Genomic DNA, 15,046 nt, shown 5'->3' with positions numbered 1-15,046 from the left:
AGTTGAAATTTAATTTGATCAGTGACGTAGAAACGGGGAGTAATTATTACGCCTTTCAATTAAGATTGAAAGCGCTTTAAGACGCATCTAATCGATTTCATAATGTCCAATGTCTCTAGCCATGGGAGGGTCCTTCTTCTATAGCCTCCATCTCTTCCTCGGAAAGTCTACCGCTTTTGCTTCTATGATGGCAAGTATGGGATGGACGTTGAAACTAAATACTATATTATGTTATTTCTAGTCAAAATCTAATTGATATGCTCTGCATTAAAGAATGTCTCCGTCATAAAACCATATATCAAAATTTAGCTTTATTTGGAATAATTCAAACATTTCCAATATTTCGTCGCGTGACAAACCCAGTATACCTTGTAAACTGCATTAAGGACATCATAGTTTCTATGATTTAAGGCGAAGTCGATGATGGCAACGTAAACGAAAACATAAGCAACAGTTTTTACAAGCACTACTAATTTCAAGAATGCTTATTATGATCAAACTATAAGTACATACTAGCAAATCTGATCAAATAATTATATGGTAAAGAGAAAAAAAATATTTCAAATAAAATGGGAAACAATTCGAAACTCTCTTTTACCATTAGCTCATTATCAAGGCTTTACGCAAGTTAATAGAAATCGTGAATTGTTGTTCTATGTTCATACTAATCTTCATGTCTGCGGTTTTTTATTATTAATATAGAATCTATTGTTGATTAACCTCCGCAAACTATAGCAACCCTGCATGCCAGGTAAAATCCATTTTTAAAAGGGTATTTATTTCACTGTAACAATTCAGAAATGACGTGCAATGACCTTTGTTTCTAAGCTTTTATAGCATTCTAATGTTACATATTATAATGAAGAAAATATGTTTTTATCTATATGTTGAATTTTGAGAATTCGTTTGTTTGCCAGGATGGGGGATTTACGAAGCATTATCAAATGTAAATTGACAGAAGTCAATGGCCTGTACACTTGGCGACTGATTGTTTTGAAGGGGTTCATCTGCGGTAATTTATTCTACAGAGTATGAACATGGTGAATAGACTGTAATTAGCTGGAATCATTTCACAGATATTTTCATAGAATCTCATGTACACACACTAACAAATAGATCACAGTTGATCACAAGACTGAAGGTTGATCATTGTAAGTGTATAGGTTCGTGACCTACGAAACACACAATTGTATCGTTCTGGTGAAATGAAAATAGTTCCGGCTGACGGCGCCTCCTAGCAAAAACGGAACGGCAAGGAAATAGTATTACTCATAACTTCAACTGCACGAAGCTTCCTACGATAATTTTAGAGCAAAATGATAATTCCAATTAATTTCTCTTATGAATTAGAACATTGAACGTACATTCAATTACTGGTATCTTGAATCATGATAAAATAGGTTACATGGAATATTGCATCCCTTAAAGTGGTACTTATACTGAATCAGAAGTAGAAACGTTTTAGGGTCTGAATTCGAGTATAATCATGACAAAAGTTTTATCGGACCACATCCATTAAAGAAGTTGGTAAAGCAATCTGCGCATGCGCCGAAGTAAAGTTGACATCGAATTGGAGGAATGGATTTTGAGCATTTTGGGGGAGGCTTTTAGGGCTTGACTCTCAGATGAACAGGAGAACTTGCTTGAACTTATCTCGAGTGAAATTCGGTCTGATACATAAATATTTCTAAAGTTAATCGAGATTCAGGAGGAAAGGGTGATTCTTGGCGTTTTTTGTTAGGAGGCAACGTCGAGATTACCCCAAAATGGATTTCTTGAAAATTTTGATGTTGTTATCTGCCCTGCTGGGGTCTACTAAATCGGTGACAATTAAAGTCGGTGAGTTATTTCATTTTTGATGAATGCTTTTAAACTGTAAAATATTTTCTTTCATGAAATGTTGTGTAATCACCATCGGGCCCGAAATTCTTTTAATTTAACTTTAATACGTAAATCTATGTAATTCTGTTAAATTCTTCCTCGGTTGAAATATATGAACATCTGATTTTCAGGCAACTGCCGCTGGAGATTGCTATCGCAAATCCAAAGGCCGGAACTACTTTCTGAGATGTCCCATTTTCATAGATGAAATACAATGGTAGCATTAGCAACGGTAATAATATCAATGATGCATGATATATGTAGTCTGGAATCAACAGGGGCGCCTATCCAAATACGAAGGGCCGGAACTACTTTCGAGAGAGTCTTGCTGCAAAATATACAATGAACATAATAAAAGGCGCAGCAACTTATGATATATTCAGTTCTTATTGATGAGTAATACTTTGTTATGATACATGTATTTAGAAATGGCTGGAACCTTAACTATCCAAGAGCCGGAACTTTTTTTTTTCGAGATTGAAGTACATTTCTCTTATAGAAATTCTGTGGCATCGGATTACTTCATTGTTTTTGGACTCCAGTCCATGTTGCGATAATCATTAAATTTACAAAGTAGAAAGAGAGAAAAAATACTTTTCGGTAATTTCACTACACAATCTGATTGAATTATGACATTGATTAAACTAATTACTGGTATCCCATCAATGCTCATGTTAATCGATTATGGCTAAATAATTGTAAAGCATGTAAACAAAACATTTCGAAAGCAAAAAAGATATATGTACATAAAAAACCCGCTTTAGCTGTTTAGTCAGGTTGTTATGTTATTATAAACGCTATCCATCGTTTGCATTAATTATTCATAACCTCGAAATGCGTACTTTCCACTTCATTATCTTTGTCTTCATCGACAGAGTTTTATAAAACTTTTGAGAAACAACAAGTATATCATTTTACCCGTTTCAAAGTATTTTGTAGTTGTAATTGCTGACGTTTTTTTATATTATTTGTTTTTGTCGATGGTAGATTGGTTGTACATTCATTCGTATGCTGATGATGAATATTGCGATATAGAACAAAAGCTGATGGTGTTAGGTGTCTCATAATTACTGAAAATCATGACTTGAATTTATTACCAAATCTCACTGTCAGGTACAATTACACGAAATTGTACATCACATATGAACAAAAACGTCTGATAATTGGAGCTAACATAATAGCAAGATGCTAATCGAGGTTAGCCCCCCCCCCTTTTTTTTCCAAAACCGTGTCCAAAAACGTAAAAATTACCATATGATTGTGATTTTTGCATGGCCAGCACCCCCCACACTTTTTTTCCAAAACTGTGTACAAAAACGTAAAAATGACCATATGATTGTGATTTTTGCATGGCCAGCCCCTCCCCCCCACTTTGAAAACCGTTCCGCAGCCCCTGCAAATAATGTCATTATTATAGTTTAGGCAATAATTTTAACTAATTCACAATCAAATTCAGAATTATCACTTTCCAAAAACTATCCTTTAAGAAATGTAACACTTATATCATGAATAATTGGGAATCATATCCCACCAAGAATCTTTTTCAAAACATGTTTGCTTTTCCAATGTCTACTCCGATAAATCACTGTCACTATTATTTTTCCAACGGATTTTCGTAATGTTGAATAGTTTTTTAAATATGCTTTTTATACTCTTCCATTACGTTTTATGTCACGTAGGCCTATTTTATGGAGTGAGTTCCCGCCCATCGTTACCGTATAAATAGCATTTTCATCCTCGTAAGAGGTAACACTTGTCTAACATGTTACCTAGCAATTTCAGTTATTACATCCATCATTCTCTCCGCCATATCTCTCCACCTCTCCCTCTCTCCCCCTCCCTATACCCAATCTCCCTCTCTTTCTTTCTGTCTTTCTTTCTTTCTATCTATCTTTCTTTGTCTCTATTTCTCCCTCTCTCCATCCTTCTCTCCCTATATTCTCTCTCACCCCCCCACACACACTGTGACACACATCGTTTACCCCTCTCAATGAACTCTTCATTACGTCATCTCTAATTTTGGGGGAATTTTATGTGCCCCCTCTTCTTTCTTTTCTATTTTTGCGTTATTGACTTTTATAAAAATTATCCACCCCCTAATTCGGCCCTAATGGCATGTATAACGTCAATCACATTACCCTGTCTTTTGCCTCTCGTTCCTCTCCCACAACATGCACACTCCCCCTCCTCTATCTCTTGTCCCTCCGTCTCTCCCCCTCACTTTCTCTTCTTTCTATCTGTTTCTCCCTCTCCTTCTTTCACCGTCTCCCCCCCCCCCCCCCTCTCTCTCTCTCTCTTTCTCTCAAGTCATCAATTTCACCATTGGCACAACAGGTGCTATGTACGGCGAGTCGACGCACATCAAAGATATATACAAAAACATTCTGACGGACGCGGCCCAGCACATCAACCGCGACCGCACCATCTTACCGTCCGGTGATGATATTGCTGCCGTCCATTTCAACAGTCCGACGGAGGAAGGTTGGGCAAGGCATTCAGTCGCCGTGGGTGTGAGGGCAGGTGAGTCTCAACGAGTCCTAGGAAATCAATGATCAAAGTCCAAATATCAATGAATATTAAATAGGACTCGTCGATTAAGAGGATTTTCTGAATTATTTCATTGGAAACAAGTCTTATCATACACAAGCCAATAAACAATCCATAAAAGTGTTTGAAGGGGGAATAAACTTTCTTCAGACTGCTCATACGGGTGTAAACACCATTAATTCCATAATAATTTATTAATTCGTTTCACCAGGAATTTCGTTGTGCTGGTGTGAATTTATCGTCATTGCATAAGGTGACATATTCAAAATTCTGACGTCATGAAATTTAACAATAATTCTAGTTAGCCCAGCAGCGTTTAAGTTATGGTATCGAATATACCTTCATCTAGTACCATGAGAGACACATTCATGACAGTAAACTAAATCTTGATTTTTTAACGACCGAGTCTAATATCATCCCCATAATCTATTTTCATTCTTAAATTCAGCATGCTCCTTCATCAACAACAAAGACGCTCACGCCCTCATCCTCCCAGACGACATCTGTCTCGATTGCCAGGGGATAGGATACATCATGGGCAATGCCTTCTCGCCGACACTGACCACCGACCAGAGCGAGGAGTCTGGCTCCATCAACATGTACCCCATCACATCTGAGATGGTGGAACTAGTCTCTGGTGTCATCAAGCACTACCGATGGACAACCTTCATACTATTGTACGATTCCGATTCCGGTGAGTCACATCTGATTTTGATATTGATTTGATTTGATTTCTGCATTCACATCAGAGATACAATGTAACATACATGTATACAGAGGTAAAAAGGGTGTATATGCAGGAGACCGCCATCGTGAGCGATTAGGCTCGGTAATGATGGCGGCCTCGTGGCGCTAGAGGTGCAATGCATCAATGAAATCGCCTCCCACCGATCGATGATATGCTCTGTCATATGAATTTGGTTTGTGTGGCCGTCCCATGATATTCTCCGATATTATTGATCCTTTGTTGTTCTTTCATTTTCATTAGGAGTTCTTTATGGAAACGGGGCAGAAGGCACGGGCGACGGAATTAGATACAGATTAAACAAAAACACCCATGTATATTCGCATGATCCATTTTGCGCAGATTATCTTTGTTTTCAATCTGAATAGTCTGCTCGTCGCCGTTCCAGTTTTCTGAAGCTCCCGAGAGATTATGGCAATGACGAAATTCTCGTAATTACTTTCAATGCATGTTTCCTTTAAGTTCCATGTTTGAAAGTATAGTGAAGCGAGCAATGACATATTTCAGAGTTCATACTTTGAAATAAATGCATCAATAATAGAAGAGAGATGGAACCATAATCATCGTTGATCCGGGTCGTTGATATACCATCTCTTAAAGTTATTAAATTAAATTTTATTACATTCCCTTTTGCACTTAAAATAATGATAATTTATTAATTCCCTTCATCAATTTCGATATGAGGATGGGGGTATCTCTTGGCTGAAACCACTGGGATTTCCATTGAATCAAAATTTAAAACAGGCGTGACATTGGAGGAAGTATATTTATATTTCCTCTTGAGAATGATATCTTTATTCTCTGGTTGAAACAGGGTACGACATGGTGAGTGAGCTGATGGGCATGGGCCCGGAGGCTGGATGGGTCGCCACACCTATTGTCCTGGCCGAAGACGTCAACGAACAAATGAAGGAGATCAAGACCAGAGCCGTGAAGAACATTGTTGTCTACATGCATATTGAGGACAACCTGAAGTTAGTCGTCGACGCGGTACTAAAAACTGTTTTATTTCCTTTTCATCGCAGCGTAACCGCTTTACTTTCAAACTTACCGCACTCTTCGTGTTATTTGTTTCTTTCCGCAGTTTATACCGCTTTTCTTTGCTGTCATACTTACCTGCTTATCGCAATGGTACATAAAACAGCATAATGAATCGAAATCGTATTCAAAAGTGTTTGCCTGTCATTTTTACCTGAAAGGTTGATATACCTGACAATAGTGGCAGTTTGATTTTAAGAATCAGAGGTGCTATTAAAAACGAAGAATAATTTGTTGTTTTCCGTTAAGACGTGATTTTTATAATCATGTTCAAAGTATGATAGGCCTACCTTAATTTTGATTCGTTGTTTCACCCCTGGGATATCTCAAAGTAATTAAAGTTTTAAAGGTAACAATGTTTATTGATCCTATAAACTATAAATCTTAGGTCTCGCTTTTTATTTCATTCATTTACTGTTTGTAATATATAGGACTGTATCTTCAGGGAAAATTTGAATTATTTTCATTGTGTATCATATCACTCTTTCTTTCTACTCCAGGCATACGAAGAGGGGCTGTTATTCGACACCTGGCATTGGCTTTTCGGAAATCCCGTAAGATCTTTGAAATTTTCGTTTAATTGTAACCAATATTATGAAACCAAATTATCATCATGATCATATGGTTAAGTTACCTTTTACAGTACTCATTGTTATTATTCAAATTTCAGTTATTCTTTATCACTATTATGCCACAAACACTTATAATCTGTGAAAGTGAAACGTAACAAATCGATTTTAATGAGACAAAAAAAAATCATAATCACTGCTGACATGGCTAAAGTACATGGACTAGATATGTATATAAAAAAAACCGAAACAATGTCGGTAAGATGTTGGGATAAAATATATCACTTATTTCAATTTTAATTCTTATTTGCATATGGATAGAATGTGGCCTATCTGGGAAAGACCTTCTTGGAGACCAAACTGCGCTACAACTCTGCTTTCCTGACCCGCTTCAAAATGGAGACGGCCAGTTCGGTCGGAGGGAACTACTTCACTCGCCGAGCTGACGCAATCCGCAAGTGGCCTTTCCGGCAACAGACAACCTACGACTCGCTGCTAGCGGTAGCCCATGCTCTTCGGAAACACAAGGATCAGCACGGCAGTTACCCATCATCGAGCCGATGTGGCAGGACCAAGAGCGCCTTGCTTCCGAGCTTTTCAAAGGTAGGCAGGTTTCCAAGTCCTTAGGTTTGGTCTTGGATCAAAGTTCGATGTGTTATGTCCATCGTGTCCATGAATGCGTCAGGACTCGGAAGGGTAAAACGCTGTATGGGCATGGAGCTACTTTCTCAGAAAGTAATTCGATTGTTTGGGTAACCATTGGTGGTGTTTATGCAGGTTGGGGTTTAATATAAGAAAACCCAAATGATTGTTAATACAGTTATGTGATCGATGGCTTCAGGTTAACTCTTGAAGATCGTCATTGATGTTGTGGTTTAGATGCAGTCCGATTTTATTGTTGGCAAACAAATATGTTGTTCCAAGCTCCCGGAAGGTAAAGTAAATCATTAAAAAGATTTAGACAAAATGTCTAGAAATTAGTAGGACGGTATCTGTATATAAGTATCTGTAGATAATTGGGGGAAATTGGAACTTACTACTTCATTGGGCCGGTTTTGAAGGTTCTTTTGAATAATATCCCCAGAATAACCGCAAAATATACGAGGTCTAATCTAAGGGCTGAGATTTCTCTCCATTTGCCAGATATTGGAAATTCCTCACCCCAGGAGCATTTCATCAACATTAGTCATGTTAGTCGTCTGACAAAATATCAGACCCGACAACTTTCTTTGATTTTTGATTGGCTGACAAAGATATTTCTACGATAACCGTCGAATAATAGTCCGGCTTGTCCTTTCATGAAAATCTCCTCCGGTCACCGTACATGGCTACTCTCAGACGCCGATCCAGGGGATGTGGGCACTTGCCCCTACCCCCACCACAGTGGATCCGAAATTTCATGTCTATGAAATGAACCCCTTTGTTTGAAGCGACTATACCCTTTTTCTTTATTTCTTTCTTTCTACCTCTCTCTCTTCTTTCCTCCTTCATTTCTTTTTTCTTCTTTTTTTACTGTCTTTCTTTCTATCTTCTTTTTTTTTTTTGGGGGGGGGGGCAAATTGTGCTATATAAAATGAAAGCCTTTCAATGTATTTTTCATTGTATTTTTTTTTATTGTATTTCATTTAGAAATCCCCAACCCCTTTATGAAATTCTAGCAGTCTGGGATTGTTGATGTGGTGGTTTTTATTAGTGAATGCTCAGGCCATACCATTGCCCATTAGAATATAATAGCAACGTCATATCAATAACTATTTTGTAAATGCTGCATTTTGAAGAACCCGTGCATTTTTTTTATAACCCACAGTTTTCTTTCGAGGGTTGCAGTGGAGAGGTAGCCTTTGATGATCAAGGAAACAGGGTCAATTACACCATCAAAATCTTCGTCGGAAAGAATCAATATCTTTCCATCAACACGGTAAGAAACTCTTCAGCATCATTAACACGACTTCGCAGTTCCTACATGTATATACCCACAGGCCACAATTGCACTACGAAATTTTGATAAGTATGACATTGTAGCGTCCTAAGCCTAAATAAATGAGGGGGTCAAACGTGGTGAATGTGAATTGTGTTTCGAAAGAAAATCGAGACCGAGCAAAATTTTTAATTTTGTGATAGAGTTTTACAATATATTTACAAAGTAAAATGATATTTCAATCTTCTCTCTTTTGATTTCCTTACTTGTTCTTTTTTTTGGGGTGGGGGAGGAATGTGGAACATTTTTCTGGGGGGGGGGCATGGCCCCAACCCCTCCCAAATCTATGCGCCAGTGGTAAGCATATTGTAATTGAAATTATTCAGAGAATTAATTGATAAACAAGTAACACGGTCAATTATTTTCCAGATGACGCCTTGCAGTCATAAGTCCTGAGACCATATAAGACAAAAGTATGAGTTACAAGTGTATTTATGTTGCGTTTCTTCTTACTTATTAAATTAATAATAACGTTTTTAAACGCACATTGTCACATTGCCTGTTATGATTACATTGATGATTTCAGATTCAGTGTCAATACGAACGAAAAGGAATTCCACACCGTAAATCATTTTTTAGCATTGCCTATTTTTTTTCATCCACAGCTCGGCGTCTTCACCCAAAACGTCCAACATTGGGAGGAGAAGCACGGACAGAGATGGCCTGGACAGCCGGGTTCTCGTCTCCACATGAAACCCTATCGTATGGCAGAAGAAAGTCACATTCATATCCTCACTATTGAGGTAAACAATGTTTTATTAACGTTCAAACAGAGTAGATTCTGTATTTAGATATCCAGCGTGTTGTCTGGGTAGCCAGCATTCTACACCATTACTGAATTACAGTTTCATATGACGCTATTGACTTTCCCTAAAATTTTGACTCATTGTCATAGTTCCAGCGCTTCGCGCAGAAGGATTGAGACGAGTTAATAGGAGGAAAAGTTCATGTCTGAAAATTTTCTTAATTATATTCAAAATTCGTCAGATCAGAGTCTATAGACCCAGAGGAAATTTTGCTAAAATTCTATGAATCGTTAAGATAAAGCCCATAGAAAAAGGGGTATGGGGTATATCGGTGCCCCATTCATGGTTATTCGCACCTGAAGTCACGTCTATCATGCTTGTAGCTTTTTGGTTCTAAACTACCGCTGATAGGTCCCTGATGAAAATGATATTCGCATTTGTTTGCGTCCATCATGGATATTCATAAATAATATTCGATACAAGAAATTATAATCAATAATCAGTTATCTCTGAATGTCATATCCATGTAGGAGCCACCGTTCATTATGCGGTATGACTACGAGCAGATCCGAAATCCTCGACGCTATCGACGTGCAACCGGTGAAGTCGTCGACGACAGCCTTTACATCGGCTACGTACCGGAGCTCCTTGAGGAAATCAAACACGTCTTCGAAGACGACATGGGTCTGGACTTCACCTACAGGTTCGTATGAACATCTGCAGAAGAACTATAGTGTAGAATGGGTAGCAACATGGTTGAAGAGGGGAGGGGCGGTGGCGAGGGTCATTTCATTTTATTCCGAATTGGCATAATAGAGAATGTTTTTTATTCTATGGTTCTACTAAATACCTCAACTATTTTCATCGAGCAAGATTCATTCCCCTTGATAAATGAAACAATTTTAATATCTCTTTGATTTTAACGCTACTATGAATTTTGACGATGTTATAACGTGGGATTGTCATTGATGAACCAATATGCTTGATCCTCTTTATTGTTTTGAACAGATTATCTCTTCCTTTCCCGATTCAAGAATAACTTTAATAATATGAACAAAGTTAGGTTTCTGTTTGTGTTTTCATGCACCAGTCCGATATGATTTCCGTCTCAGAACTCAATTTTTGTCTCATTTGCAGGCTTGAGCTTCTGGGAGAGGGAAATTATGGTCGCTTTGACAAGTCCACCCAAGAATGGGATGGAATGATGAGAGATTTATTTGACGGGGTAAGTAAAATCCACTATCATCCAGACACTGACAGAAATCCTGAGGCAGATTTCGTAAGCATTTCAAAGGGAGGGGGCACGTACTGTACAAGAAACCACGGAGCATTATTGATATAATATTGTGTACAACTTGAGACCAGGGACGGGGGGGGGGGGGTGGTAGCATGGCCAATGTGCTGCCCTATTAGCACCTGAAGTAAACAGCCTGAGATCGTGATGCTTCGCGAAGGATTCATGTTGATTCCTTCCACTCATTTCCTTTCTTCATGGTTGTAGGGTGCCCTTCTTGTATTACTGTCATCTCTGACGAATGCCCTTTCAGTGACTGCTCTATGTTTGTCATGACACTGGAAACCAATATGAATATTTCTTTCCATTTCATTATATATGTTCATGTAGGATGCCGATATCATTGCCGGTGCCTTGACCAAGACAAGCATACGAGAGAAATACATCGACTTCACGAAAGACTGGTTCAAGAGCGATGTCAAGCTACTGGTTAAGCACCCAACGTACGTCTGGGAATATCCGTTCGTGCCTATATTCCCATTCAACGTCTATTCTTGGCTGACAAACTTCCTGGCTTTCGTTGTAGCAAGTATACTGATGTGGGTGTTGAGTTATCTAAACCAAAACGAGTGGCGTGCCAAAGCCTCCAGAGGTGAGGCAAGTAAGGAGGACGGAGAAACTTTCACTTTCTTCAACACCTTCTATTACATGTTGTCCATTATGGCGTTTCAAGGTATGCCATGGAAGTCGCCGCATTCTTACGCAGGAAGGGTCTTCTCGGCGTTCTGGTTCGTCTACACTCTTATGTTGGTGTGGTTGTACGTGAGTAGTCTGGCGCCTCTAATGAAAGCCAGCAAGTTGCCTTACAAGATCCGCAGTCTCTTCGATTTGAACAAACAGGAAGGGTTTGACTTCGGCGTGGTTCGGAAGAGCCCGACTTTTGATCTGTTCCAGCAGGCCACAAAGGGTGACAAGAGAATCACATGGGACGACATCCAGACTGGTGACGAAAAGAAGGTTGTTCAAGATTTGATCGACGGCGTACGCAAGGTTCGGAGAGACAATGGCCGTTATGCTCTGCTGTCGGAGAAGACAATGTTAGAATATGAAGCTCTTCGTTGGCCTTGCGACATGCTAATCGTTGGTGGGTACGTGACAAAGATCAAGTTCCCTCTTGCTGTTCAGTCTGGCTCTCCCCTACGTGATCAGCTCACCTACGCTATCAAGAAACTCAAAAAGAAAGGTGTCATTGCGAACATCACTTCAAAGTCATTCCACAAGCCTTACTGCAAGAATATCTACAAACGTCAGTGGCACAAGGAGGCTAAGAAATCTATCACTGGCCAGGATCTGGCAGGTGCCTATTACCTCATGATGTTGGGTGGTGCAGCAACCCTAATCATCTTCACAGTCGAGACCATCTATTTCTACCTGAAAGGAGGGGATACTGGCTTCGTGAACAAAATCCCACAACTGCGAAGATTCAGTAGAAGTGGTAGTGAAGGAATGACTTCGTTCTCCAGACCTCGAGAGAAAGCCGGTCTTCGTGATGATCCTGATGATAGACCTGTAACTCGGGCTGCCGTTGGGGGCGGTGGCTATGGGGGCGGACAGAATGCTGGGCGAGACTGGATCTAGACGCCCAATGTCAAGAGTACGTCGTCTAAATTTTACACTTTTAATTGGTTTGTGTTCATTACTTTTGTTCATGCAACATTATGTATAGCTTTGAGGATGAAGTGTTCTTAATGACATTAATAACTCGATTATATTAACGATTTATTTCTTTGCTCAATTATAAAAGAGCCCAAATGACGCTATATTATATCTTCTTGTTAATTGCTAGGACCCTGCTAACATAATTATTTGGCGTACTTGGTGTAGAATTGAAGTTTTTGATAGGCGTTGCCAATTTTGAAGTCGGTTTTTATGTTTCTTGACATGCAGTTGAAATAAAGCTGTGTAATTTAGGAAATACAGTTCATAAAACTCAAATATTTCTCAAATGAAGTGAAACAGATTGACATCTTACGATCTCAAACTGGACATAAGTGAATGTGTCACAGTAAGTTATGTGGGCAGTTTGTGATGATGTGTTTCTTTTTTAGTTTAATAATTATTGACAGTTCGGTCGAGCTCTACAAATACTTGGGGAATAGAAGTCCAGCGCACCAACAGCGCAGAACGGTTTTGATATACTTTAGGGGATTCGGGTTAGGTTCCACGTAAAGACGATCTGTCCACTCTGGGTTAACCGTTACCTTATCAAATTGAATTCATGAGAAATGTTGATCAAGCAGTTGAAAATATATTTTTTGCATATCAGATTATCGTTTAAATGACGATGAGAGCCTACATGGTTTAATTTACGCTATCATCGTTTATCTTAATATTTTTTTAACTCTAATCTTGGGCCGCGTCTGTTAACTTCTATTTTGTCGTTGGGTGAAGGATTACATTTTTAATAAAGGTAAATGCATGTTCTCATGATTATCTCGAAACCTTGTCATTCATTTCCACTCTTTTCAGCTCATATCATCCATCACCTTTGCACTATACAGTAGTATAAATGTAGGCAATATAAACCAAATGACAAGCCCACACCACCCGTAAAAATGATAGGAGAAAAATCAAACAAGCATATTGCTAATAACTTCTTCATTTACATCCGATTTCGATGAAAGTTTCAGCGTTGTGCTTGTTTGATTTTCTCATTTTCCTGGGGTGGATTTGACCTTTAAAGGATCCCTGCAACCAAAATGCCCCCCCCCCAAAAAAAAAAAGATCATCCTGACCAATCTGCTCAGAGGCCGGTCCAGGTTGGTGTTTCCATGGATGGTGTTTCATAAAGCTGTTCGTAAGATACGAATGACTTTACTCACTACTGGTGATCCTTTCTCGTGCTATATGATATCCCTGTAAAATTCATGACCGAAGATCATGTTCCACTCGTGCGTAAAGTTGTGCGTAACTTAACGAACAGGTTTATGAAACACCCACCAGGGGCCTGTTGCATAAAACTTTTTTACCTGTGAAAACTCTGGTAAAAAATGAAAACTAAGGTTATTCTGATTTCTGTCATTGACTTTATCACAAGACAAAAACTCCGGTAAAAACAACCTGAGTTTTCTCAGGTAAAAAGTTTTATCCAATGGGCCCCAGATAGCTAGAAAATCATGAATGGTGATTTTAGGGTAGCAGTGAGAAGTTACCCTCTCGATCCCCCCCCCATACGTTCAGCAACACTCATTCCGTATCATGGATAGTTCAAGTTGCATTTATTTACATTAATCCTATAAAATACAGATTGTATAAATTATACGATATATACATTCATCTATTTCTTCTTATCAATGCATGTGTATACTTTCTTTCTTTCTGTCTTTTTTTTTTCTTTCTTTCTTTCTTTTTTCTTTCTTTCTTTCTGTCTTTCTTTCTCTCTCTCTTCCTTTCTTTTTCATGCGCCTTGGCCAATAATGATTTGCAGAATGGGTTTAGCGCACTATAAATTATATTATTATGATTATTAAACAAGAAAATCTACATATTCACAAAAACATATTAAAATATCATACTTTGAAAGAAAAAAGATAATGAGAGTGAGGAGATGAGGAAATGAGACCTCATACTAGAGTTTATCCCTGATTTATAATGCTAATGATATGAAAATTGAAAATCGTACTATTGGGAATATGAAGCAACATAAAATGATAGAAAAATATATTTATATGGTATACTAAAATATGCGCTTTACAGAATGAAAATGGGAGTATAATAAAGGTGTTCCTCATGATTAGTGAATGTTGTTAGCGGCCCTTCGCTTTCATGAAATGATGCACTCTTAAAATGCTGGGCAACATACTGTCCACACAAATCAACCAATACTGTGAAGTTTTCACACAAAACACACATTATTGGTTTAAAACTACCCAGAATTGAATCAAGTTTTAACAAATTTTGTGGACAGTATGTTGCCCAGCATTTTTAAGAGAGTGGTGATGATTACTAATAAGGTATTACCACTTGTTAAAATACAAGTCCATCCCAATCATAAGTTGATTTGAATAAAAAGAAAAAAATCCAACAAACAACACTGAAAATTTCATCAAAATCGGATGTAAAATAAGAAAGTTATGACATTTTAAAGTTTCGCTTAATTTCACAAAACAGTTATATGCACATCTTGGCCAGTATGCAAGTGAGGAGACTGATGACATAATCCACTCACTATTTCTTTTGTATTTCATTATATGAAATATTTCATTATATGAAATATTCTAATTTTCTCCTCATTGTCAAGTGAAACAA

At 38.2% G+C, this 15,046-nt stretch overlaps 1 protein-coding gene across 1 annotated transcript; it reads left to right on the top strand.

The window, feature by feature from the left end:
* Positions 1 to 1,577: 1,577 nt before the first annotated feature.
* Positions 1,578 to 13,222, top strand: LOC121415638 (glutamate receptor 1-like). Its single transcript, XM_041608925.1, has 11 exons — positions 1,578 to 1,839; positions 4,216 to 4,401; positions 4,877 to 5,122; positions 5,988 to 6,163; positions 6,712 to 6,765; positions 7,102 to 7,383; positions 8,588 to 8,698; positions 9,364 to 9,501; positions 10,035 to 10,207; positions 10,642 to 10,729; positions 11,129 to 13,222. Exons 1-11 carry the CDS (start codon positions 1,767 to 1,769, stop codon positions 12,374 to 12,376), a joined length of 2,775 nt encoding a protein of 924 aa, XP_041464859.1. The 5' UTR covers positions 1,578 to 1,766; the 3' UTR covers positions 12,377 to 13,222.
* Positions 13,223 to 15,046: the final 1,824 nt, after the last annotated feature.

This window comes from Lytechinus variegatus, chromosome 5 (genome assembly GCF_018143015.1).
Source record: "Lytechinus variegatus isolate NC3 chromosome 5, Lvar_3.0, whole genome shotgun sequence".
In the NCBI taxonomy this organism is placed as follows: Eukaryota; Metazoa; Echinodermata; class Echinoidea; order Temnopleuroida; family Toxopneustidae; genus Lytechinus; species Lytechinus variegatus.
Note: the sequence above shows the minus strand (reverse complement) of the source record. Positions and strands in the feature narration are given on the sequence as shown.

Coding starts and splice junctions, on each gene's coding strand:
- LOC121415638 (XM_041608925.1), top strand. CDS start 1,767: ATGGATTTCTTGAAAATTTTGATGTTGTTATCTGCCCTGCTGGGGTCT. Junction 1,840..4,215: donor ATCGGTGACAATTAAAGTCG/GTGAGTTATTTC, acceptor TTGGCACAACAG/GTGCTATGTACGGCGAGTCG. Junction 7,384..8,587: donor TGCTTCCGAGCTTTTCAAAG/GTAGGCAGGTTT, acceptor TATAACCCACAG/TTTTCTTTCGAGGGTTGCAG.